This window comes from Electrophorus electricus, chromosome 2 (assembly GCF_041902795.1).
Source record: "Electrophorus electricus isolate QZ-2024a chromosome 2, ASM4190279v1, whole genome shotgun sequence".
Classification (NCBI taxonomy): Eukaryota; Metazoa; Chordata; class Actinopteri; order Gymnotiformes; family Gymnotidae; genus Electrophorus; species Electrophorus electricus.
Genome location: NC_137498.1, coordinates 17,737,204 through 17,762,907, shown reverse-complemented (window position 1 = coordinate 17,762,907; position 25,704 = coordinate 17,737,204). Strand labels below are relative to the sequence as shown.

Genomic DNA, 25,704 nt, shown 5'->3' with positions numbered 1-25,704 from the left:
TTTCACTGCGTGTTGTACTGTGTATGACTATGTATGTGACAAATAAACCAAACTTGAAACTTGAAACAGGGGGTTTTCCTTTGTGTATTTTCTCCTGAACGCAACGCTAAGGAGTTTGTCAGAGCTATTGTAGAAGGAACTGAATTTCTGACTAAAATTCACTTTAGCTTTCTATTAAACTCCACTGCTGTTGGGGTAGATCTTTTCCCCGTGCGTGAAGTGTATGTTCTGGTGCAGCTGATCCCTGTTGCTGCAGGCACTGGAGCAGCAGGTGTTGAAGTACTCTCTAACTGTTGATTAAACTCCAAGAGTCCACTGCTGTCAACCCAGAGCCTCCTCCACACACAGGTGTTGGGAAACAGCAACGGGAAGCTTTACAGTGAGCTTGTTCTGCCCAAAGAGAGAGGACTGTAAAGCTGGCTTCTGTTTCAGGGACAGGTCACATGCCTGATGAAATGTTGATCTATAATATTCAAAGCTGTTTTAAAAATTTGGCAGCTCCCTAGCCCTACAGTTTTTCCTTAACCAGGGATAATTTAAAGAAAATTAAGGAACTCATATATACTTTTATTCATTTAATGTGTTTTCATATTATTATTTTTAACTCCACCTTTATGTCAAGTTGACATATTTATATATTTATATATAAAAGTATTATTACTTTTCATGCTTATGGATATTTCTGAGTATTTCTGTAATTTGGGTTTCATAACACGGAACAGTGTGTGTGTGTGTAAACACACCAAGGTCAGAGGACAGTGCACCCTGATACGTCTAGCTAGGGCCTCTAAAGCCTCATTCATCTGTTCCATTCTCTCCTCCATCTTACTCCTTCTCTGTCTTGCGCTCTCTCTGCTTAAATTTGACTTCTGCACAGTGTATTGGAACTACTGACTAGACTTCTGAAACTGCAGACTTGCTGCCCGATATTAGACTTCTGAAAACCTGATCTGAAGGTACTCTAAGAGTGCAAATAAATATCAAGAATCTGAAGATCAGCGGTTTCCAGCGCACTCCTGGATTAGAAATTTGCAGTACCCAGTGGCCTCTATGGAATTACTTTTTTACTCTCAGAAATTAGGTAATACAGTACATTCCTTTTATTTAGTAATTTCTTAATCAATGTTTTCTTCAATCTACCAATGCTTCACATTTTGAGATTGTGAAAAACAGTGAATCTTTTAGATGTATATTTTAAGCACCGCTTAGTGAAACTGTATATAAACCTCTTCCTTCACTCATTGATATCAAAACATTAATAAATCTGTCAGAACATGAGATAGTATATCTACAGTGGTGGTCAAATGTTTTGAGACTAACAAATTTTGGTTTTCACAAAGTTTACTGCCTTAATTTTTTTGTCAGATAATTATATGATATGGTGAAATATAGTTATAAGCACTGCATACATATTTAAACATTTCATTGAGAAATACATCCAGTTTAAGCAAAGACTTACTATTTACAGTTTTGACCTTTCTTTTCTAAGACTTCTGCAGGAGGGTGACCGCTTTCACCTCAGTCTGCCACCAGAGGGAGACAGTGAGCTACCACTCTGTAATTGATAGCAACCAACTACACCTATGGCTATACTTGCTTAACGGCTGCTTGCAGGTTGCCCAAACACTCAGTCTTGAGCTCACATAGCCACATTACTGATGTCTGAAAGAAGCCAGAGAAGTAGTAATTTTTGAGCTTGTAAGGTATGAGTATGTAAGGGCTAATCCATGGCAAATCATTTAGATCAAATCAAATCAAGTCCATTTGTGGAGGCAAAGAACCATTTAACATGAAGTGTATTGAAGTCATATAATGAAAAGTTTGGAATGAATTAATCTTATACTAGGTAACTATGAAGACATAATAGCAATGTTTGGATACCCAAGAGAAAAAACACATTTATTGTGTGTACTATTTTTTATTTATTTTTTGACACTCATCAACATATACTGCTTGGATGCAATTGAAACTGCAAGTGTTCTGCCCACTCCCAAACCAAAGGTCCTGTTCCTAGTTCTGTTTCACCACTTACCAATTCTGCTTTATCCAAGCCAAGAGGCTATATATTACATTAATATGTTAAAATGCACTAATGGTTAAGAAATTATTTAACTTGTTAAGTCTATTAATTATAGCTGTAAAATGTGTACAGTCATACTATGATACATCTGATTGAAATGTGGTTCAGAAACCAGATATCAGAAACAGAAGTGTGTTTGATAAGATGCAAAAATATTATTTTAAAGAATTATGCTATCTGGGTGGTGACATGAAAAACATCTGATTTCTTTGTTGTTGTTTTTTTTCCAGATCTGTGACTGTAGTAATGTTCATATAGCTGTTTATAGTCATATAGCCATAATGTAGCACAGACACTTTATTTTGGATCACATAGCTTAACAAATGATCTCAAATAAACCCCAAACCCAGCATAGAGGGGCTGAGTGAATGTGGTGTGAACTCTGTGTAGGAGGGTCATGGTGTCAGAGACTCCGTAGAAGGACAGAGTTCCTGCACTGTGATCCACATACACTCCTATTCTGGTGGGCAATACACCTGGAATCTTAGTCTCAATGTTGTTGTGCCAATAGGTGAGAGTGGAAGAACACTCCAGACTCCAGGACTGATCGTTGTGTCCAAACCAGCACTCCTCACCTGGGCCCTTCCGACGGATCCCTTTATGTGACACTGATATGGACACCCCCCAGTCTCTGCTCTGCCACTCAACTTCCCAGTAACTGCGTGGAAATACACTCTCCCGAGACAGCACCTGCCGCCAGTGGGTAAATCGCTCTGGATGATCCGGTTGGGGCTCGGCTCTCATCAGGTTGGTAACCATTCGGGCCTTCTCGGAAAGACACAGGTAATCGTTGGCTGTGTTGGGATCCAGTGTAATTTGACAGAAATCTAAATAGCAATAAATATTATCAGATTTTATCAACAATAAATCTGTGGCTTAAAGATATATTTCTTCTGTTGCCCTTTTTACATTATTTATCTATAGTTTCTATATCTATGTAGTATTTTTATTTCTATATTTTGTATATATGGGTTACCCATTATCAGTTACTAAGCTGGTAAAAATTGTGCATTCATGTGTATAAAAACAAAAATTTATATTTTGCATTATTACTTTGTCTCTCACTCTTTCTATATATACGTGTGTGTGTGTGGGTGTGCTTTTGTGACACATACATTGTAGAAAATCTTCTCTGCTCTTTGGCTCTGAAAGTAAAATGATCTCTCCCACAGCAACTGTGCAGACAATAATAGCAATAAAAAATAGCAATTAATGCTCTTTATGTGCACACAAACACAAACAAACAAAGACAAACAAGGAAGGCTACTCTAAAAGGTCAAATCAATAATTACCTTCTCTCTCTGTATGCATCTATATATTTAAGTGAGCATTGTGTTTCTGTGAAAATACCACATTCATGTTTAAACGTGTCAGTTACAAGTGTTTCTTTAGAGAACAAAAATGTATTTAAATAGTGTACCACACAAGAACCAAGATCTCTGACTTGCTATCCAAACTTTGTATTGAGATAGCTAAAGTTATTCATGCTGAAATGTGGACTTGGCTGACTAACATTAGCCCTTGTAGCAGCATATTTGGCACCTGTGTGGGGAACAATCTTACTCTCTCTTCCAACGTCAGGAACTCTCTTACCATCTCTTTCCATGTAGGTAACACTCTTACCCTCTTCCTGTATGGGGAACACTTTTATTCTCTTCCTGTGTGGGGAACACTTTTACTCTCTTCCTGTATGGGGAACTCTCTTACTCTCTCTTCCTGTGTGGGGAACTCTCTTACCCTCTCTTCCTGTGTGGGGAACTCTCTTACTCTCTCTTCCTGTGTGGGGAACACTTTTACTCTCTTCCTGTGTGGGGAACTCTCTTACCCTCTCTTCCTGTGTGGGGAACTCTCTTACTCTCTCTTCCTGTGTGGGGAACACTTTTACTCTCTTCCTGTGTGGGGAACTCTCTTACCCTCTCTTCCTGTGTGGGGAACTCTCTTACCCTCTCTTCCTGTGTGGGGAACTCTCTTACTCTCTCTTCCTGTGTGGGGAACACTTTTACTCTCTTCCTGTGTGGGGAACTCTCTTACCCTCTCTTCCTGTGTGGGGAACTCTCTTACTCTCTCTTCCTGTGTGGGGAACACTTTTACTCTCTTCCTGTGTGGGGAACTCTCTTACCCTCTCTTCCTGTGTGGGGAACTCTCTTACTCTCTCTTCCTGTGTGGGGAACACTTTTACTCTCTTCCTGTGTGGGGAACTCTCTTACCCTCTCTTCCTGTGTGGGGAACTCTCTTACCCTCTCTTCCTGTGTGGGGAACTCTCTTACTCTCTCTTCCTGTGTGGGGAACACTTTTACTCTCTTCCTGTGTGGGGAACTCTCTTACCCTCTCTTCCTGTGTGGGGAACTCTCTTACTCTCTCTTCCTGTGTGGGGAACTCTCTTACCCTCTCTTCCTGTGTGGGGAACTCTCTTACTCTCTCTTCCTGTGTGGGGAACACTTTTACTCTCTTCCTGTGTGGGGAACTCTCTTACCCTCTCTTCCTGTGTGGGGAACTCTCTTACTCTCTCTTCCTGTGTGGGGAACACTTTTACTCTCTTCCTGTGTGGGGAACTCTCTTACCCTCTCTTCCTGTGTGGGGAACTCTCTTACTCTCTCTTCCTGTGTGGGGAACTCTCTTCCTCTCTCTTCCTGTGTGGGGAACACTTTTACTCTCTTCCTGTGTGGGGAACTCTCTTACCCTCTCTTCCTGTGTGGGGAACTCTCTTACTCTCTCTTCCTGTGTGGGGAACACTTTTACTCTCTTCCTGTGTGGGGAACTCTCTTACCCTCTCTTCCTGTGTGGGGAACTCTCTTACTCTCTCTTCCTGTGTGGGGAACTCTCTTACTCTCTCTTCCTGTGTGGGGAACACTTTTACTCTCTTCCTGTGTGGGGAACTCTCTTACCCTCTCTTCCTGTGTGGGGAACTCTCTTACTCTCTCTTCCTGTGTGGGGAACACTTTTACTCTCTTCCTGTGTGGGGAACTCTCTTACCCTCTCTTCCTGTGTGGGGAACTCTCTTACTCTCTCTTCCTGTGTGGGGAACTCTCTTACTCTCTCTTCCTGTGTGGGGAACACTTTTACTCTCTTCCTGTGTGGGGAACTCTCTTACCCTCTCTTCCTGTGTGGGGAACTCTCTTACCCTCTCTTCCTGTGTGGGGAACTCTCTTACTCTCTCTTCCTGTGTGGGGAACACTTTTACTCTCTTCCTGTGTGGGGAACTCTCTTACCCTCTCTTCCTGTGTGGGGAACTCTCTTACTCTCTCTTCCTGTGTGGGGAACACTTTTACTCTCTTCCTGTGTGGGGAACTCTCTTACCCTCTCTTCCTGTGTGGGGAACTCTCTTACTCTCTCTTCCTGTGTGGGGAACTCTCTTACTCTCTCTTCCTGTGTGGGGAACACTTTTACTCTCTTCCTGTGTGGGGAACTCTCTTACCCTCTCTTCCTGTGTGGGGAACTCTCTTACTCTCTCTTCCTGTGTGGGGAACACTTTTACTCTCTTCCTGTGTGGGGAACTCTCTTACCCTCTCTTCCTGTGTGGGGAACTCTCTTACTCTCTCTTCCTGTGTGGGGAACACTTTTACTCTCTTCCTGTGTGGGGAACTCTCTTACCCTCTCTTCCTGTGTGGGGAACTCTCTTACTCTCTCTTCCTGGGTGGGGAACTCTCTTACTCTCTCTTCCTGTGTGGGGAACACTTTTACTCTCTTCCTGTATGGGGAACTCTCTTACTCTCTCTTCCTGTGTGGGGAACTCTCTTACCCTCTCTTCCTGTGTGGGGAACTCTCTTACTCTCTCTTCCTGTGTGGGGAACACTTTTACTCTCTTCCTGTGTGGGGAACTCTCTTACCCTCTCTTCCTGTGTGGGGAACTCTCTTACCCTCTCTTCCTGTGTGGGGAGCTCTCTTACCCTCTCTTCCTGTGTGGGGAGCTCTCTTACTCTCTCTTCCTGTGTGGGGAACTCTCTTACTCTCTCTTCCTGTGTGGGGAACTCTCTTACTCTCTCTTCCTGTGTGGGGAACTCTCTTACTCTCTCTTCCTGTGTGGGGAACTCTCTTACTCTCTCTTCCTGTGTGGGGAACTCTCTTACTCTCTCTTCCTGTGTGGGGAACTCTCTTACTCTCTCTTCCTGTGTGGGGAACTCTCTTACTCTCTCTTCCTGTGTGGGGAACTCTCTTACCCTCTCTTCCTGTGTGGGGAACTCTCTTACTCTCTCTTCCTGTGTGGGGAACACTTTTACTCTCTTCCTGTGTGGGGAACTCTCTTACCCTCTCTTCCTGTGTGGGGAACTCTCTTACTCTCTCTTCCTGTGTGGGGAACTCTCTTACTCTCTCTTCCTGTGTGGGGAACACTTTTACTCTCTTCCTGTGTGGGGAACTCTCTTACCCTCTCTTCCTGTGTGGGGAACTCTCTTACCCTCTCTTCCTGTGTGGGGAACTCTCTTACTCTCTCTTCCTGTGTGGGGAACACTTTTACTCTCTTCCTGTGTGGGGAACTCTCTTACCCTCTCTTCCTGTGTGGGGAACTCTCTTACTCTCTCTTCCTGTGTGGGGAACACTTTTACTCTCTTCCTGTGTGGGGAACTCTCTTACCCTCTCTTCCTGTGTGGGGAACTCTCTTACCCTCTCTTCCTGTGTGGGGAGCTCTCTTACCCTTTCTTCCTGTGTGGGGAGCTCTCTTACTCTCTCTTCCTGTGTGGGGAACTCTCTTACTCTCTCTTCCTGTGTGGGGAACTCTCTTACTCTCTCTTCCTGTGTGGGGAACTCTCTTACTCTCTCTTCCTGTGTGGGGAACTCTCTTACCCTCTCTTCCTGTGTGGGGAACTCTCTTACTCTCTCTTCCTGTTTGGGGAACACTTTTACTCTCTTCCTGTGTGGGGAACTCTCTTACCCTCTCTTCCTGTGTGGGGAACTCTCTTACTCTCTCTTCCTGTGTGGGGAACTCTCTTACTCTGTCTTCCTGTGTGGGGAACACTTTTACTCTCTTCCTGTGTGGGGAACTCTCTTACCCTCTCTTCCTGTGTGGGGAACTCTCTTACCCTCTCTTCCTGTGTGGGGAACTCTCTTACTCTCTCTTCCTGTGTGGGGAACACTTTTACTCTCTTCCTGTGTGGGGAACTCTCTTACCCTCTCTTCCTGTGTGGGGAACTCTCTTACTCTCTCTTCCTGTGTGGGGAACACTTTTACTCTCTTCCTGTGTGGGGAACTCTCTTACCCTCTCTTCCTGTGTGGGGAACTCTGTTACTCTCTCTTCCTGTGTGGGGAACTCTCTTACTCTCTCTTCCTGTGTGGGGAACACTTTTACTCTCTTCCTGTGTGGGGAACTCTCTTACCCTCTCTTCCTGTGTGGGGAACTCTCTTACTCTCTCTTCCTGTGTGGGGAACTCTCTTACTCTCTCTTCCTGTGTGGGGAACACTTTTACTCTCTTCCTGTATGGGGAACTCTCTTACTCTCTCTTCCTGTGTGGGGAACTCTCTTACTCTCTCTTCCTGTGTGGGGAACACTTTTACTCTCTTCCTGTGTGGGGAACTCTCTTACCCTCTCTTCCTGTGTGGGGAACTCTCTTACTCTCTCTTCCTGTGTGGGGAACACTTTTACTCTCTTCCTGTGTGGGGAACTCTCTTACCCTCTCTTCCTGTGTGGGGAACTCTCTTACTCTCTCTTCCTGTGTGGGGAACACTTTTACTCTCTTCCTGTGTGGGGAACTCTCTTACCCTCTCTTCCTGTGTGGGGAACTCTCTTACTCTCTCTTCCTGTGTGGGGAACTCTCTTACTCTCTCTTCCTGTGTGGGGAACACTTTTACTCTCTTCCTGTGTGGGGAACTCTCTTACCCTCTCTTCCTGTGTGGGGAACTCTCTTACTCTCTCTTCCTGTGTGGGGAACTCTCTTACTCTCTCTTCCTGTGTGGGGAACTCTCTTACTCTCTTCCTGTGTGGGGAACTCTCTTACCCTCTCTTCCTGTGTGGGGAACTCTCTTACTTTCTCTTCCTGTGTGGGGAACACTTTTACTCTCTTCCTGTGTGGGGAACTCTCTTACCCTCTCTTCCTGTGTGGGGAACTCTCTTACTCTCTCTTCCTGTGTGGGGAACACTTTTACTCTCTTCCTGTGTGGGGAACTCTCTTACCCTCTCTTCCTGTGTGGGGAACTCTCTTACTCTCTCTTCCTGTGTGGGGAACACTTTTACTCTCTTCCTGTGTGGGGAACTCTCTTACCCTCTCTTCCTGTGTGGGGAACTCTCTTACTCTCTCTTCCTGTGTGGGGAACTCTCTTACTCTCTCTTCCTGTGTGGGGAACACTTTTACTCTCTTCCTGTGTGGGGAACTCTCTTACCCTCTCTTCCTGTGTGGGGAACTCTCTTACTCTCTCTTCCTGTGTGGGGAACTCTCTTACTCTCTCTTCCTGTGTGGGGAACTCTCTTACTCTCTTCCTGTGTGGGGAACTCTCTTACCCTCTCTTCCTGTGTGGGGAACTCTCTTACTTTCTCTTCCTGTGTGGGGAACACTTTTACTCTCTTCCTGTGTGGGGAACTCTCTTACCCTCTCTTCCTGTGTGGGGAAATCTCTTACCCTCTCTTCCTGTGTGGGGAGCTCTCTTACCCTCTCTTCCTGTGTGGGGAGCTCTCTTACTCTCTCTTCCTGTGTGGGGAACTCTCTTACTCTCTCTTCCTGTGTGGGGAACTCTCTTACTCTCTCTTCCTGTGTGGGGAACTCTCTTACTCTCTCTTCCTGTGTGGGGAACTCTCTTACTCTCTCTTCCTGTGTGGGGAACTCTCTTACTCTCTCTTCCTGTGTGGGGAACTCTCTTACCCTCTCTTCCTGTGTGGGGAACTCTCTTACTCTCTCTTCCTGTGTGGGGAACTCTCTTACTCTCTCTTCCTGTGTGGGGAACTCTCTTACTCTCTCTTCCTGTGTGGGGAACTCTCTTACCCTCTCTTCCTGTGTGGGGAACTCTCTTACTCTCTCTTCCTGTGTGGGGAACACTTTTACTCTCTTCCTCTGTGGGGAACTCTCTTACCCTCTCTTCCTGTGTGGGGAACTCTCTTACTCTCTCTTCCTGTGTGGGGAACTCTCTTACTCTCTCTTCCTGTGTGGGGAACACTTTTACTCTCTTCCTGTGTGGGGAACTCTCTTACCCTCTCTTCCTGTGTGGGGAACTCTCTTACCCTCTCTTCCTGTGTGGGGAACTCTCTTACTCTCTCTTCCTGTGTGGGGAACACTTTTACTCTCTTCCTGTGTGGGGAACTCTCTTACCCTCTCTTCCTGTGTGGGGACCTCTCTTACTCTCTCTTCCTGTGTGGGGAACACTTTTACTCTCTTCCTGTGTGGGGAACTCTCTTACCCTCTCTTCCTGTGTGGGGAACTCTCTTACCCTCTCTTCCTGTGTGGGGAGCTCTCTTACCCTCTCTTCCTGTGTGGGGAACTCTCTTACTCTCTCTTCCTGTGTGGGGAACTCTCTTACTCTCTCTTCCTGTGTGGGGAACTCTCTTACTCTCTCTTCCTGTGTGGGGAACTCTCTTACCCTCTCTTCCTGTGTGGGGAACTCTCTTACTCTCTCTTCCTGTTTGGGGAACACTTTTACTCTCTTCCTGTGTGGGGAACTCTCTTACCCTCTCTTCCTGTGTGGGGAACTCTCTTACTCTCTCTTCCTGTGTGGGGAACTCTCTTACTCTCTCTTCCTGTGTGGGGAACACTTTTACTCTCTTCCTGTGTGGGGAACTCTCTTACTCTCTCTTCCTGTGTGGGGAACACTTTTACTCTCTTCCTGTGTGGGGAACTCTCTTACCCTCTCTTCCTGTGTGGGGAACTCTCTTACTCTCTCTTCCTGTGTGGGGAACACTTTTACTCTCTTCCTGTGTGGGGAACTCTCTTACCCTCTCTTCCTGTGTGGGGAACTCTCTTACCCTCTCTTCCTGTGTGGGGAGCTCTCTTACCCTCTCTTCCTGTGTGGGGAGCTCTCTTACTCTCTCTTCCTGTGTGGGGAACTCTCTTACTCTCTCTTCCTGTGTGGGGAACTCTCTTACTCTCTCTTCCTGTGTGGGGAACTCTCTTACCCTCTCTTCCTGTGTGGGGAACTCTCTTACTCTCTCTTCCTGTTTGGGGAACACTTTTACTCTCTTCCTGTGTGGGGAACTCTCTTACCCTCTCTTCCTGTGTGGGGAACTCTCTTACTCTCTCTTCCTGTGTGGGGAACTCTCTTACTCTCTCTTCCTGTGTGGGGAACACTTTTACTCTCTTCCTGTGTGGGGAACTCTCTTACCCTCTCTTCCTGTGTGGGGAACTCTCTTACCCTCTCTTCCTGTGTGGGGAACTCTCTTACTCTCTCTTCCTGTGTGGGGAACACTTTTACTCTCTTCCTGTGTGGGGAACTCTCTTACCCTCTCTTCCTGTGTGGGGAACTCTCTTACTCTCTCTTCCTGTGTGGGGAACACTTTTACTCTCTTCCTGTGTGGGGAACTCTCTTACCCTCTCTTCCTGTGTGGGGAACTCTCTTACTCTCTCTTCCTGTGTGGGGAACTCTCTTACTCTCTCTTCCTGTGTGGGGAACACTTTTACTCTCTTCCTGTGTGGGGAACTCTCTTACCCTCTCTTCCTGTGTGGGGAACTCTCTTACTCTCTCTTCCTGTGTGGGGAACTCTCTTACTCTCTCTTCCTGTGTGGGGAACACTTTTACTCTCTTCCTGTGTGGGGAACTCTCTTACCCTCTCTTCCTGTGTGGGGAACTCTCTTACTCTCTCTTCCTGTGTGGGGAACTCTCTTACTCTCTCTTCCTGTGTGGGGAACACTTTTACTCTCTTCCTGTGTGGGGAACTCTCTTACCCTCTCTTCCTGTGTGGGGAACTCTCTTACCCTCTCTTCCTGTGTGGGGAACTCTCTTACTCTCTCTTCCTGTGTGGGGAACACTTTTACTCTCTTCCTGTGTGGGGAACTCTCTTACCCACTCTTCCTGTGTGGGGAACTCTCTTACTCTCTCTTCCTGTGTGGGGAACACTTTTACTCTCTTCCTGTGTGGGGAACTCTCTTACCCTCTCTTCCTGTGTGGGGAACTCTCTTACCCTCTCTTCCTGTGTGGGGAGCTCTCTTACCCTTTCTTCCTGTGTGGGGAGCTCTCTTACTCTCTCTTCCTGTGTGGGGAACTCTCTTACTCTCTCTTCCTGTGTGGGGAACTCTCTTACTCTCTCTTCCTGTGTGGGGAACTCTCTTACTCTCTCTTCCTGTGTGGGGAACTCTCTTACCCTCTCTTCCTGTGTGGGGAACTCTCTTACTCTCTCTTCCTGTTTGGGGAACACTTTTACTCTCTTCCTGTGTGGGGAACTCTCTTACCCTCTCTTCCTGTGTGGGGAACTCTCTTACTCTCTCTTCCTGTGTGGGGAACTCTCTTACTCTGTCTTCCTGTGTGGGGAACACTTTTACTCTCTTCCTGTGTGGGGAACTCTCTTACCCTCTCTTCCTGTGTGGGGAACTCTCTTACCCTCTCTTCCTGTGTGGGGAACTCTCTTACTCTCTCTTCCTGTGTGGGGAACACTTTTACTCTCTTCCTGTGTGGGGAACTCTCTTACCCTCTCTTCCTGTGTGGGGAACTCTCTTACTCTCTCTTCCTGTGTGGGGAACACTTTTACTCTCTTCCTGTGTGGGGAACTCTCTTACCCTCTCTTCCTGTGTGGGGAACTCTCTTACTCTCTCTTCCTGTGTGGGGAACTCTCTTACTCTCTCTTCCTGTGTGGGGAACACTTTTACTCTCTTCCTGTGTGGGGAACTCTCTTACCCTCTCTTCCTGTGTGGGGAACTCTCTTACTCTCTCTTCCTGTGTGGGGAACTCTCTTACTCTCTCTTCCTGTGTGGGGAACACTTTTACTCTCTTCCTGTATGGGGAACTCTCTTACTCTCTCTTCCTGTGTGGGGAACTCTCTTACTCTCTCTTCCTGTGTGGGGAACACTTTTACTCTCTTCCTGTGTGGGGAACTCTCTTACCCTCTCTTCCTGTGTGGGGAACTCTCTTACTCTCTCTTCCTGTGTGGGGAACACTTTTACTCTCTTCCTGTGTGGGGAACTCTCTTACCCTCTCTTCCTGTGTGGGGAACTCTCTTACTCTCTCTTCCTGTGTGGGGAACACTTTTACTCTCTTCCTGTGTGGGGAACTCTCTTACCCTCTCTTCCTGTGTGGGGAACTCTCTTACTCTCTCTTCCTGTGTGGGGAACTCTCTTACTCTCTCTTCCTGTGTGGGGAACACTTTTACTCTCTTCCTGTGTGGGGAACTCTCTTACCCTCTCTTCCTGTGTGGGGAACTCTCTTACTCTCTCTTCCTGTGTGGGGAACTCTCTTACTCTCTCTTCCTGTGTGGGGAACTCTCTTACTCTCTTCCTGTGTGGGGAACTCTCTTACCCTCTCTTCCTGTGTGGGGAACTCTCTTACTTTCTCTTCCTGTGTGGGGAACACTTTTACTCTCTTCCTGTGTGGGGAACTCTCTTACCCTCTCTTCCTGTGTGGGGAACTCTCTTACTCTCTCTTCCTGTGTGGGGAACACTTTTACTCTCTTCCTGTGTGGGGAACTCTCTTACCCTCTCTTCCTGTGTGGGGAACTCTCTTACTCTCTCTTCCTGTGTGGGGAACACTTTTACTCTCTTCCTGTGTGGGGAACTCTCTTACCCTCTCTTCCTGTGTGGGGAACTCTCTTACTCTCTCTTCCTGTGTGGGGAACTCTCTTACTCTCTCTTCCTGTGTGGGGAACACTTTTACTCTCTTCCTGTGTGGGGAACTCTCTTACCCTCTCTTCCTGTGTGGGGAACTCTCTTACTCTCTCTTCCTGTGTGGGGAACTCTCTTACTCTCTCTTCCTGTGTGGGGAACTCTCTTACTCTCTTCCTGTGTGGGGAACTCTCTTACCCTCTCTTCCTGTGTGGGGAACTCTCTTACTTTCTCTTCCTGTGTGGGGAACACTTTTACTCTCTTCCTGTGTGGGGAACTCTCTTACCCTCTCTTCCTGTGTGGGGAACTCTCTTACCCTCTCTTCCTGTGTGGGGAGCTCTCTTACCCTCTCTTCCTGTGTGGGGAGCTCTCTTACTCTCTCTTCCTGTGTGGGGAACTCTCTTACTCTCTCTTCCTGTGTGGGGAACTCTCTTACTCTCTCTTCCTGTGTGGGGAACTCTCTTACTCTCTCTTCCTGTGTGGGGAACTCTCTTACTCTCTCTTCCTGTGTGGGGAACTCTCTTACTCTCTCTTCCTGTGTGGGGAACTCTCTTACCCTCTCTTCCTGTGTGGGGAACTCTCTTACTCTCTCTTCCTGTGTGGGGAACTCTCTTACTCTCTCTTCCTGTGTGGGGAACTCTCTTACTCTCTCTTCCTGTGTGGGGAACTCTCTTACCCTCTCTTCCTGTGTGGGGAACTCTCTTACTCTCTCTTCCTGTGTGGGGAACACTTTTACTCTCTTCCTCTGTGGGGAACTCTCTTACCCTCTCTTCCTGTGTGGGGAACTCTCTTACTCTCTCTTCCTGTGTGGGGAACTCTCTTACTCTCTCTTCCTGTGTGGGGAACACTTTTACTCTCTTCCTGTGTGGGGAACTCTCTTACCCTCTCTTCCTGTGTGGGGAACTCTCTTACCCTCTCTTCCTGTGTGGGGAACTCTCTTACTCTCTCTTCCTGTGTGGGGAACACTTTTACTCTCTTCCTGTGTGGGGAACTCTCTTACCCTCTCTTCCTGTGTGGGGACCTCTCTTACTCTCTCTTCCTGTGTGGGGAACACTTTTACTCTCTTCCTGTGTGGGGAACTCTCTTACCCTCTCTTCCTGTGTGGGGAACTCTCTTACCCTCTCTTCCTGTGTGGGGAGCTCTCTTACCCTCTCTTCCTGTGTGGGGAGCTCTCTTACTCTCTCTTCCTGTGTGGGGAACTCTCTTACTCTCTCTTCCTGTGTGGGGAACTCTCTTACTCTCTCTTCCTGTGTGGGGAACTCTCTTACTCTCTCTTCCTGTGTGGGGAACTCTCTTACCCTCTCTTCCTGTGTGGGGAACTCTCTTACTCTCTCTTCCTGTTTGGGGAACACTTTTACTCTCTTCCTGTGTGGGGAACTCTCTTACCCTCTCTTCCTGTGTGGGGAACTCTCTTACTCTCTCTTCCTGTGTGGGGAACTCTCTTACTCTCTCTTCCTGTGTGGGGAACACTTTTACTCTCTTCCTGTGTGGGGAACTCTCTTACTCTCTCTTCCTGTGTGGGGAACACTTTTACTCTCTTCCTGTGTGGGGAACTCTCTTACCCTCTCTTCCTGTGTGGGGAACTCTCTTACTCTCTCTTCCTGTGTGGGGAACACTTTTACTCTCTTCCTGTGTGGGGAACTCTCTTACCCTCTCTTCCTGTGTGGGGAACTCTCTTACCCTCTCTTCCTGTGTGGGGAGCTCTCTTACCCTCTCTTCCTGTGTGGGGAGCTCTCTTACTCTCTCTTCCTGTGTGGGGAACTCTCTTACTCTCTCTTCCTGTGTGGGGAACTCTCTTACTCTCTCTTCCTGTGTGGGGAACTCTCTTACTCTCTCTTCCTGTGTGGGGAACTCTCTTACCCTCTCTTCCTGTGTGGGGAACTCTCTTACTCTCTCTTCCTGTTTGGGGAACACTTTTACTCTCTTCCTGTGTGGGGAACTCTCTTACCCTCTCTTCCTGTGTGGGGAACTCTCTTACTCTCTCTTCCTGTGTGGGGAACTCTCTTACTCTCTCTTCCTGTGTGGGGAACACTTTTACTCTCTTCCTGTGTGGGGAACTCTCTTACCCTCTCTTCCTGTGTGGGGAACTCTCTTACCCTCTCTTCCTGTGTGGGGAACTCTCTTACTCTCTCTTCCTGTGTGGGGAACACTTTTACTCTCTTCCTGTGTGGGGAACTCTCTTACCCTCTCTTCCTGTGTGGGGAACTCTCTTACTCTCTCTTCCTGTGTGGGGAACACTTTTACTCTCTTCCTGTGTGGGGAACTCTCTTACCCTCTCTTCCTGTGTGGGGAACTCTCTTACTCTCTCTTCCTGTGTGGGGAACTCTCTTACTCTCTCTTCCTGTGTGGGGAACACTTTTACTCTCTTCCTGTGTGGGGAACTCTCTTACCCTCTCTTCCTGTGTGGGGAACTCTCTTACTCTCTCTTCCTGTGTGGGGAACTCTCTTACTCTCTCTTCCTGTGTGGGGAACTCTCTTACTCTCTCTTCCTGTGTGGGGAACTCTCTTACTCTCTTCCTGTGTGGGGAACTCTCTTACCCTCTCTTCCTGTGTGGGGAACTCTCTTACTTTCTCTTCCTGTGTGGGGAACACTTTTACTCTCTTCCTGTGTGGGGAACTCTCTTACCCTCTCTTCCTGTGTGGGGAACTCTCTTACCCTCTCTTCCTGTGTGGGGAGCTCTCTTACCCTCTCTTCCTGTGTGGGGAGCTCTCTTACTCTCTCTTCCTGTGTGGGGAACTCTCTTACTCTCTCTTCCTGTGTGGGGAACTCTCTTACTCTCTCTTCCTGTGTGGGGAACTCTCTTACTCTCTCTTCCTGTGTGGGGAACTCTCTTACTCTCTCTTCCTGTGTGGGGAACTCTCTTACTCTCTCTTCCTGTGTGGGGAACTCTCTTACCCTCTCTTCCTGTGTGGGGAACTCTCTTACTCTCTCTTCCTGTGTGGGGAACTCTCTTACTCTCTCTTCCTGTGTGGGGAACTCTCTTACTCTCTCTTCCTGTGTGGGGAACTCTCTTACCCTCTCTTCCTGTGTGGGGAACTCTCTTACTCTCTCTTCCTGTGTGGGGAACACTTTTACTCTCTTCCTCTGTGGGGAACTCTCTTACCCTCTCTTCCTGTGTGGGGAACTCTCTTACTCTCTCTTCCTGTGTGGGGAACTCTCTTACTCTCTCTTCCTGTGTGGGGAACACTTTTACTCTCTTCCTGTGTGGGGAACTCTCTTACCCTCTCTTCCTGTGTGGGGAACTCTCTTACCCTCTCTTCCTGTGTGGGGAACTCTCTTACTCTCTCTTCCTGTGTGGGGAACACTTTTACTCTCTTCCTGTGTGGGGAACTCTCTTACCCTCTCTTCCTGTGTGGGGACCTCTCTTACTCTCTCTTCCTGTGTGGGGAACACTTTTACTCTCTTCCTGTGTGGGGAACTCTCTTACCCTCTCTTCCTGTGTGGGGAACTCTCTTACCCTCTCTTCCTGTGTGGGGAGCTCTCTTACCCTCTCTTCCTGTGTGGGGAGCTCTCTTACTCTCTCTTCCTGTGTGGGGAACTCTCTTACTCTCTCTTCCTGTGTGGGGAACTCTCTTACTCTCTCTTCCTGTGTGGGGAACTCTCTTACTCTCTCTTCCTGTGTGGGGAACTCTCTTACCCTCTCTTCCTGTGTGGGGAACTCTCTTACTCTCTCTTCCTGTTTGGGGAACACTTTTACTCTCTTCCTGTGTGGGGAACTCTCTTACCCTCTCTTCCTGTGTGGGGAACTCTCTTACTCTCTCTTCCTGTGTGGGGAACTCTCTTACTCTCTCTTCCTGTGTGGGGAACACTTTTACTCTCTTCCTGTGTGGGGAACTCTCTTACTCTCTCTTCCTGTGTGGGGAACACTTTTACTCTCTTCCTGTGTGGGGAACTCTCTTACCCTCTCTTCCTGTGTGGGGAACTCTCTTACTCTCTCTTCCTGTGTGGGGAACACTTTTACTCTCTTCCTGTGTGGGGAACTCTCTTACCCTCTCTTCCTGTGTGGGGAACTCTCTTACCCTCTCTTCCTGTGTGGGGAGCTCTCTTACCCTCTCTTCCTGTGTGGGGAGCTCTCTTACTCTCTCTTCCTGTGTGGGGAACTCTCTTACTCTCTCTTCCTGTGTGGGGAACTCTCTTACTCTCTCTTCCTGTGTGGGGAACTCTCTTACTCTCTCTTCCTGTGTGGGGAACTCTCTTACCCTCTCTTCCTGTGTGGGGAACTCTCTTACTCTCTCTTCCTGTTTGGGGAACACTTTTACTCTCTTCCTGTGTGGGGAACTCTCTTACCCTCTCTTCCTGTGTGGGGAACTCTCTTACTCTCTCTTCCTGTGTGGGGAACTCTCTTACTCTCTCTTCCTGTGTGGGGAACACTTTTACTCTCTTCCTGTGTGGGGAACTCTCTTACCCTCTCTTCCTGTGTGGGGAACGCTCTTACCCTCTCTTCCTGTGTGGGGAACTCTCTTACTCTCTCTTCCTGTGTGGGGAACACTTTTACTCTCTTCCTGTGTGGGGAACTCTCTTACCCTCTCTTCCTGTGTGGGGAACTCTCTTACTCTCTCTTCCTGTGTGGGGAACACTTTTACTCTCTTCCTGTGTGGGGAACTCTCTTACCCTCTCTTCCTGTGTGGGGAACTCTCTTACTCTCTCTTCCTGTGTGGGGAACTCTCTTACTCTCTCTTCCTGTGTGGGGAACACTTTTACTCTCTTCCTGTGTGGGGAACTCTCTTACCCTCTCTTCCTGTGTGGGGAACTCTCTTACTCTCTCTTCCTGTGTGGGGAACTCTCTTACTCTCTCTTCCTGTGTGGGGAACACTTTTATTCTCTTCCTGTATGGGGAACTCTCTTACTCTCTCTTCCTGTGTGGGGAACTCTCTTACTCTCTCTTCCTGTGTGGGGAACACTTTTACTCTCTTCCTGTGTGGGGAACTCTCTTACCCTCTCTTCCTGTGTGGGGAACTCTCTTACTCTCTCTTCCTGTGTGGGGAACACTTTTACTCTCTTCCTGTGTGGGGAACTCTCTTACCCTCTCTTCCTGTGTGGGGAACTCTCTTACTCTCTCTTCCTGTGTGGGGAACACTTTTACTCTCTTCCTGTGTGGGGAACTCTCTTACCCTCTCTTCCTGTGTGGGGAACTCTCTTACTCTCTCTTCCTGTGTGGGGAACTCTCTTACTCTCTCTTCCTGTGTGGGGAACACTTTTACTCTCCTCCTGTGTGGGGAACTCTCTTACTCTCTCTTCCTGTGTGGGGAACACTTTTACTCTCTTCCTGTGTGGGGAACTCTCTTACCCTCTCTTCCTGTGTGGGGAACTCTCTTACTCTCTCTTCCTGTGTGGGGAACACTTTTACTCTCTTCCTGTGTGGGGAACTCTCTTACCCTCTCTTCCTGTGTGGGGAACTCTCTTACCCTCTCTTCCTGTGTGGGGAGCTCTCTTACCCTCTCTTCCTGTGTGGGGAGCTCTCTTACTCTCTCTTCCTGTGTGGGGAACTCTCTTACTCTCTCTTCCTGTGTGGGGAACTCTCTTACTCTCTCTTCCTGTGTGGGGAACTCTCTTACTCTCTCTTCCTGTGTGGGGAACTCTCTTACCCTCTCTTCCTGTGTGGGGAACTCTCTTACTCTCTCTTCCTGTTTGGGGAACACTTTTACTCTCTTCCTGTGTGGGGAACTCTCTTACCCTCTCTTCCTGTGTGGGGAACTCTCTTACTCTCTCTTCCTGTGTGGGGAACTCTCTTACTCTCTCTTCCTGTGTGGGGAACACTTTTACTCTCTTCCTGTGTGGGGAACTCTCTTACCCTCTCTTCCTGTGTGGGGAACTCTCTTACCCTCTCTTCCTGTGTGGGGAACTCTCTTACTCTCTCTTCCTGTGTGGGGAACACTTTTACTCTCTTCCTGTGTGGGGAACTCTCTTACCCTCTCTTCCTGTGTGGGGAACTCTCTTACTCTCTCTTCCTGTGTGGGGAACACTTTTACTCTCTTCCTGTGTGGGGAACTCTCTTACCCTCTCTTCCTGTGTGGGGAACTCTCTTACTCTCTCTTCCTGTGTGGGGAACTCTCTTACTCTCTCTTCCTGTGTGGGGAACACTTTTACTCTCTTCCTGTGTGGGGAACTCTCTTACCCTCTCTTCCTGTGTGGGGAACTCTCTTACTCTCTCTTCCTGTGTGGGGAACTCTCTTACTCTCTCTTCCTGTGTGGGGAACACTTTTACTCTCTTCCTGTGTGGGGAACTCTCTTACCCTCTCTTCCTGTGTGGGGAACTCTCTTACCCTCTCTTCCTGTGTGGGGAACTCTCTTACTCTCTCTTCCTGTGTGGGGAACACTTTTACTCTCTTCCTGTGTGGGGAACTCTCTTACCCTCTCTTCCTGTGTGGGGAACTCTCTTACTCTCTTTTCCTGTGTGGGGAACACTTTTACTCTCTTCCTGTGTGGGGAACTCTCTTACCCTCTCTTCCTGTGTGGGGAACTCTCTTACTCTCTCTTCCTGTGTGGGGAACTCTCTTACTCTCTCTTCCTGTGTGGGGAACACTTTTACTCTCTTCCTGTGTGGGGAACTCTCTTACCCTCTCTTCCTGTGTGGGGAACTCTCTTACTCTCTCTTCCTGTGTGGGGAACTCTCTTACTCTCTCTTCCTGTGTGGGGAACACTTTTACTCTCTTCCTGTATGGGGAACTCTCTTACTCTCTCTTCCTGTGTGGGGAACTCTCTTACTCTCTCTTCCTGTGTGGGGAACACTTTTACTCTCTTCCTGTGTGGGGAACTCTCTTACCCTCTCTTCCTGTGTGGGGAACTCTCTTACTCTCTCTTCCTGTGTGGGGAACACTTTTACTCTCTTCCTGTGTGGGGAACTCTCTTACCCTCTCTTCCTGTGTGGGGAACTCTCTTACTCTCTCTTCCTGTGTGGGGAACACTTTTACTCTCTTCCTGTGTGGGGAACTCTCTTACCCTCTCTTCCTGTGTGGGGAACTCTCTTACTCTCTCTTCCTGTGTGGGGAACTCTCTTACTCTCTCTTCCTGTGTGGGGAACACTTTTACTCTCTTCCTGTGTGGGGAACTCTCTTACTCTCTCTTCCTGTGTGGGGAACACTTTTACTCTCTTCCTGTGTGGGGAACTCTCTTACCCTCTCTTCCTGTGTGGGGAACTCTCTTACTGTCTCTTCCTGTGTGGGGAACACTTTTCCTCTCTTCCTGTGTGGGGAACTCTCTTACCCTCTCTTCCTGTGTGGGGAACTCTCTTACCCTCTCTTCCTGTGTGGGGAGCTCTCTTACCCTCTCTTCCTGTGGGGGGAGCTCTCTTACTCTCTCTTCCTGTGTGGGGAACTCTCTTACTCTCTCTTCCTGTGTGGGGAACTCTCTTACTCTCTCTTCCTGTGTGGGGAACTCTCTTACTCTCTCTTCCTGTGTGGGGAACTCTCTTACCCTCTCTTCCTGTGTGGGGAACTCTCTTACTCTCTCTTCCTGTTTGGGGAACACTTTTACTCTCTTCCTGTGTGGGTAACTCTCTTACCCTCTCTTCCTGTGTGGGGAACTCTCTTACTCTCTCTTCCTGTGTGGGGAACTCTCTTACTCTGTCTTCCTGTGTGGGGAACACTTTTACTCTCTTCCTGTGTGGGGAACTCTCTTACCCTCTCTTCCTGTGTGGGGAACTCTCTTACCCTCTCTTCCTGTGTGGGGAACTCTCTTACTCTCTCTTCCTGTGTGGGGAACACTTTTACTCTCTTCCTGTGTGGGGAACTCTCTTACCCTCTCTTCCTGTGTGGGGAACTCTCTTACTCTCTCTTCCTGTGTGGGGAACACTTTTACTCTCTTCCTGTGTGGGGAACTCTCTTACCCTCTCTTCCTGTGTGGGGAACTCTCTTACTCTCTCTTCCTGTGTGGGGAACTCTCTTACTCTCTCTTCCTGTGTGGGGAACACTTTTACTCTCTTCCTGTGTGGGGAACTCTCTTACCCTCTCTTCCTGTGTGGGGAACTCTCTTACTCTCTCTTCCTGTGTGGGGAACTCTCTTACTCTCTCTTCCTGTGTGGGGAACACTTTTACTCTCTTCCTGTATGGGGAACTCTCTTACTCTCTCTTCCTGTGTGGGGAACTCTCTTACTCTCTCTTCCTGTGTGGGGAACACTTTTACTCTCTTCCTGTGTGGGGAACTCTCTTACCCTCTCTTCCTGTGTGGGGAACTCTCTTACTCTCTCTTCCTGTGTGGGGAACACTTTTACTCTCTTCCTGTGTGGGGAACTCTCTTACCCTCTCTTCCTGTGTGGGGAACTCTCTTACTCTCTCTTCCTGTGTGGGGAACACTTTTACTCTCTTCCTGTGTGGGGAACTCTCTTACCCTCTCTTCCTGTGTGGGGAACTCTCTTACTCTCTCTTCCTGTGTGGGGAACTCTCTTACTCTCTCTTCCTGTGTGGGGAACACTTTTACTCTCTTCCTGTGTGGGGAACTCTCTTACCCTCTCTTCCTGTGTGGGGAACTCTCTTACTCTCTCTTCCTGTGTGGGGAACTCTCTTACTCTCTCTTCCTGTGTGGGGAACTCTCTTACTCTCTCTTCCTGTGTGGGGAACTCTCTTACTCTCTTCCTGTGTGGGGAACTCTCTTACCCTCTCTTCCTGTGTGGGGAACTCTCTTACTTTCTCTTCCTGTGTGGGGAACACTTTTACTCTCTTCCTGTGTGGGGAACTCTCTTACCCTCTCTTCCTGTGTGGGGAACTCTCTTACCCTCTCTTCCTGTGTGGGGAGCTCTCTTACACTCTCTTCCTGTGTGGGGAGCTCTCTTACTCTCTCTTCCTGTGTGGGGAACTCTCTTACTCTCTCTTCCTGTGTGGGGAACTCTCTTACTCTCTCTTCCTGTGTGGGGAACTCTCTTACTCTCTCTTCCTGTGTGGGGAACTCTCTTACTCTCTCTTCCTGTGTGGGGAACACTTTTACTCTCTTCCTGTGTGGGGAACTCTCTTACCCTCTCTTCCTGTGTGGGGAACTCTCTTACTCTCTCTTCCTGTGTGGGGAACACTTTTACTCTCTTCCTGTGTGGGGAACTCTCTTACCCTCTCTTCCTGTGTGGGGAACTCTCTTACTCTCTCTTCCTGTGTGGGGAACTCTCTTACTCTCTCTTCCTGTGTGGGGAACACTTTTACTCTCTTCCTGTGTGGGGAACTCTCTTACCCTCTCTTCCTGTGTGGGGAACTCTCTTACTCTCTCTTCCTGTGTGGGGAACTCTCTTACTCTCTCTTCCTGTGTGGGGAACTCTCTTACTCTCTCTTCCTGTGTGGGGAACTCTCTTACTCTCTTCCTGTGTGGGGAACTCTCTTACCCTCTCTTCCTGTGTGGGGAACTCTCTTACTTTCTCTTCCTGTGTGGGGAACACTTTTACTCTCTTCCTGTGTGGGGAACTCTCTTACCCTCTCTTCCTGTGTGGGGAACTCTCTTACCCTCTCTTCCTGTGTGGGGAGCTCTCTTACCCTCTCTTCCTGTGTGGGGAGCTCTCTTACTCTCTCTTCCTGTGTGGGGAACTCTCTTACTCTCTCTTCCTGTGTGGGGAACTCTCTTACTCTCTCTTCCTGTGTGGGGAACTCTCTTACTCTCTCTTCCTGTGTGGGGAACTCTCTTACTCTCTCTTCCTGTGTGGGGAACTCTCTTACTCTCTCTTCCTGTGTGGGGAACTCTCTTACCCTCTCTTCCTGTGTGGGGAACTCTCTTACTCTCTCTTCCTGTGTGGGGAACACTTTTACTCTCTTCCTGTGTGGGGAACTCTCTTACTCTCTCTTCCTGTGTGGGGAACTCTCTTACTCTCTCTTCCTGTGTGGGGAACACTTTTACTCTCTTCCTGTGTGGGGAACTCTCTTACCCTCTCTTCCTGTGTGGGGAACTCTCTTACCCTCTCTTCCTGTGTGGGGAACTCTCTTACTCTCTCTTCCTGTGTGGGGAACTCTCTTACCCTCTCTTCCTGTGTGGGGAACTCTCTTACTCTCTCTTCCTGTGTGGGGAACTCTCTTACTCTCTCTTCCTGTGTGGGGAGCTCTCTTACCCTCTCTTCCTGTGTGGGGAACTCTCTTACCCTCTCTTCCTGTGTGGGGAACTCTCTTACCCTCTCTTCCTGTGTGGGGAACTCTCTTACCCTCTCTTCCTGTGTGGGGAACTCTCTTACTCTCTCTTCCTGTGTGGGGAACTCTCTTACCCTCTCTTCCTGTGTGGGGAACTCTCTTACCCTCTCTTCCTGTGTGGGGAGCTCTCTTACTCTCTCTTCCTGTGTGGGGAACTCTCTTACTCTCTCTTCCTGTGTGGGGAGCTCTCTTACCCTCTCTTCCTGTGTGGGGAGCTCTCTCTCTTCCATTTCCTTTCAGCAGCCATTCTCTGTCTTGGCTCCTAGATGGTTAAATGAACTTTCGCTTGCTGTCTGGACAGCAGAGTCCCTGGCAATCTTCAAACACAGACCTAAGACGCATCTAATATTTAAATGACCACTGATCCTGCTCCTATGTTGACTAACTAAAACTCTAGTACTTATTGTAGGGTACTGTATATTGCACTGATTGTTGTCTGAGATAGACCTTATTTGTTTTGCACTTACTGTACTGGCTAGAATACATTCTATGTGTAAATGAAAAAGCACCTTTGTAAGTCGCTCTGGATAAGAGCGTCTGCCAAATTTAAATGAAATTACCTTCTTTCCAGTTTCTAGAGCAAACTAGAACATTTACTAGAACAATGCTGGGAAACCTTTGTGTTAAGGCCAAAAGGAAATCTTAGGCCAGACATAAAGTGACTAACTACTGTGTATAGAAAATCACTCTGTAAAGTGTGTGTATGTGTACGTGTGTGTGTGTGTGTGTGTGTGTGTAAATCTTAAAGCAGGAAGGCTCCGCTTACCTTGTGGACGGACTTTGTTGAATTCTTCCATGCAGATTTCCTCCAGTTGTTCTTTAAGATTGGAAAGAATTTGTTTTATTCCATCAAATGAAAGCTGTTTATTTATAATGAAGTAAATGCCCAGGGGGTCCACAGTTCCAGAAGAGTTGCAAACAGACTGAAAACTCTATGAACATTAAGAACATGAGGAAGAAGGTAAATGTGCAAAGTAATTCACGTCTTTCAGAAACCAACAAAAAAAAAAAAAGGATTTCAGAAAGGCCTATTTATTGTGCCCACAATGGAACACTTAATACACATCTGGGCATATACACAGACCTAGTGCATTATTTTCTGCTAGACCTTTTACTTCCTTAATTGTTATCGTAGGGAAGTCACACAGATACACACACATACAAAGAGAAAGAGAGAGAGGAGGGAGGAATATGTGCACAAAACATTGATAGTTACCTGGAGGAAGTGGGTGTCATTCTCTGTGTGAGAGAGCTGCTCCAGCTCAGTGTCTCTCCTCTTAAGATCTGCAATCTCCTGCTCCAGTTTCTCCTGGAGCCCTTCGGCTCGACTCAGTTCAGTCTTCTCCTTAGCTCTGATCATCTCTGTCAGCTCAGAGAGCATTTCTTTAATGGAGTGGATCAGCTCAGTAAAAATACTCTCACTGTCCTCCAGGGCTGCCTGTGCAGAGCGCTGTTAGGAGACCAAGAGACCAGATAGTACATTTAGGCAGAACTATTATCTACTCTAACTGTGACAGTATATGATTAATTTGTGGCACAGAAGAGACACAGAACTATTTATATTTATTCTATTTATTCTATTTCTATATTAGGTTATTTAAAGCAGAATTATTATACGTTCTGTTATTGTTACCCCAGGTGTTGTATTGTCCCCATCATGACTGTGTGAGAGTCCAAAGTCTCCCACACTGGTCTCCTCACTGGCCGTCTGGAGGAGAGGTTTGACTGAGCTGTGAAACAGCTGTTCCAGCAGATCTCTGCACAGCACTCACCTTAAGAGTGTTTACAGCTTGCTTCAGCTCCTGGACCTTCTTCTCTTTCTCCTGGATTCTCCACTGGGATTTGCTCTGCACCTCTTTTAGCTGAGTCTGAATGGAAAATAATGAGTTAAAGTAATAATAATAATAATAATAATAATAATAATAATAATAATAATAATAATCTGCACCTCCTTTAGCTCACTTAGTGGGCAAATAAAAAACATTTATTTATTTGTCATTAACCGTATAAGAGGGTGTGTCTCTATCATATGACTACTGCAAAGCTGATAAGACAGGTAATGGCTGCTGGTTATTTGCTATGTTGGTCTTTGTACTCTACAGGTACAGCTGATTTGGTTCTGGTGCCTTCTTTCTCACAGTGATTTTCAACACAAACACGAGTCTAAATTAGAAACAAAATTTTAATTATTCGAATGTTAATAAAATGTCATTTTCACCTGTTTTTCAGTTCTTCCTGCTGCAGCTGAGACTGTATCATGGCCTTTGTGTTCATCCATTGTACACAAATAACAGATGCAGCTCTGGTCAGTACGGCAGTAGATCTCAATCACTTTGTCGTGTTGAGAGCAGATCATCTCTTGCAGACGTGTGGAGGCTTTGATCAATTTGTGCTTTTTCAAAGCAGGAACTTCGTAATGAGATTTGCGATGAGTTTCACGGAAAGACGTCTGACACACCAAACAAGATTCACTGGCTTTGCGTTTTCTCCCAGTGCAGAAATCACACTCCAGATCTCCAGGTCTGGCGTAACAGTGAGCAGGAGAAGCAGGGTGGAGTTCAGTCTTCTTCAGTTTCTCCACCACTTCAGCCAGCATGTTGTTCCTGTGTAGAACAGGTCTTGGAGAGAAAGTCTCTCTGCACTGTGGACAGCTGTAGATTCCCCTCTGATCATCCTGATCCCAGTAATCATTAATACACACCATACAGAAACTGTGTCCACAGTTGATAGTCACTGGATCCTTCAGTAGATCCAGACAGATTGGACAGCTGAACTGGTCCTGATCTACTGAAATACTGGCCTCTGCCATTTTCCTGCACTCAGTACTGAAAGAGCTGCCTTCTGAAATTAGTGTTATGTCCTTTGAGATCA

General features: G+C 47.6%; 1 protein-coding gene across 2 annotated transcripts; it reads right to left on the bottom strand.

Moving 5' to 3' along the window:
- Positions 1 to 1,921: 1,921 nt before the first annotated feature.
- On the bottom strand, positions 1,922 to 25,694 carry LOC113579879 (tripartite motif-containing protein 16-like protein). Of its 2 annotated transcripts, none has more exons than XM_035529519.2 (6): positions 25,052 to 25,689; positions 24,606 to 24,701; positions 24,050 to 24,283; positions 23,600 to 23,765; positions 3,196 to 3,255; positions 1,922 to 2,907 (listed from the first exon to the last, which is right to left on the bottom strand). In XM_035529519.2, exons 1-6 carry the CDS (start codon positions 25,640 to 25,642, stop codon positions 2,378 to 2,380), a joined length of 1,677 nt encoding a protein of 558 aa, XP_035385412.1. In that variant the 5' UTR covers positions 25,643 to 25,689; the 3' UTR covers positions 1,922 to 2,377. The 2 variants fall into 2 exon arrangements, with proteins under 2 accessions (XP_035385412.1, XP_081551643.1); XM_081695517.1 differs by having other exon boundaries at positions 2,685 to 2,907; positions 23,600 to 23,650; positions 25,052 to 25,694.
- Between the last annotated feature and the right edge of the window lie 10 nt (positions 25,695 to 25,704).

Excerpts from the sequence above, each read along its gene's own strand:
- LOC113579879 (XM_035529519.2), bottom strand. The coding sequence starts at position 25,642 with ATGGCAGAGGCCAGTATTTCAGTAGATCAGGACCAGTTCAGCTGTCCA. Across the intron at positions 23,766-24,049 it reads ATGACACCCACTTCCTCCAG|AGTTTTCAGTCTGTTTGCAA; the intron begins GTAACTATCAAT and ends TAATGTTCATAG. Across the intron at positions 3,256-23,599 it reads CAACAAAGTCCGTCCACAAG|TTGCTGTGGGAGAGATCATT; the intron begins GTAAGCGGAGCC and ends TTGTCTGCACAG.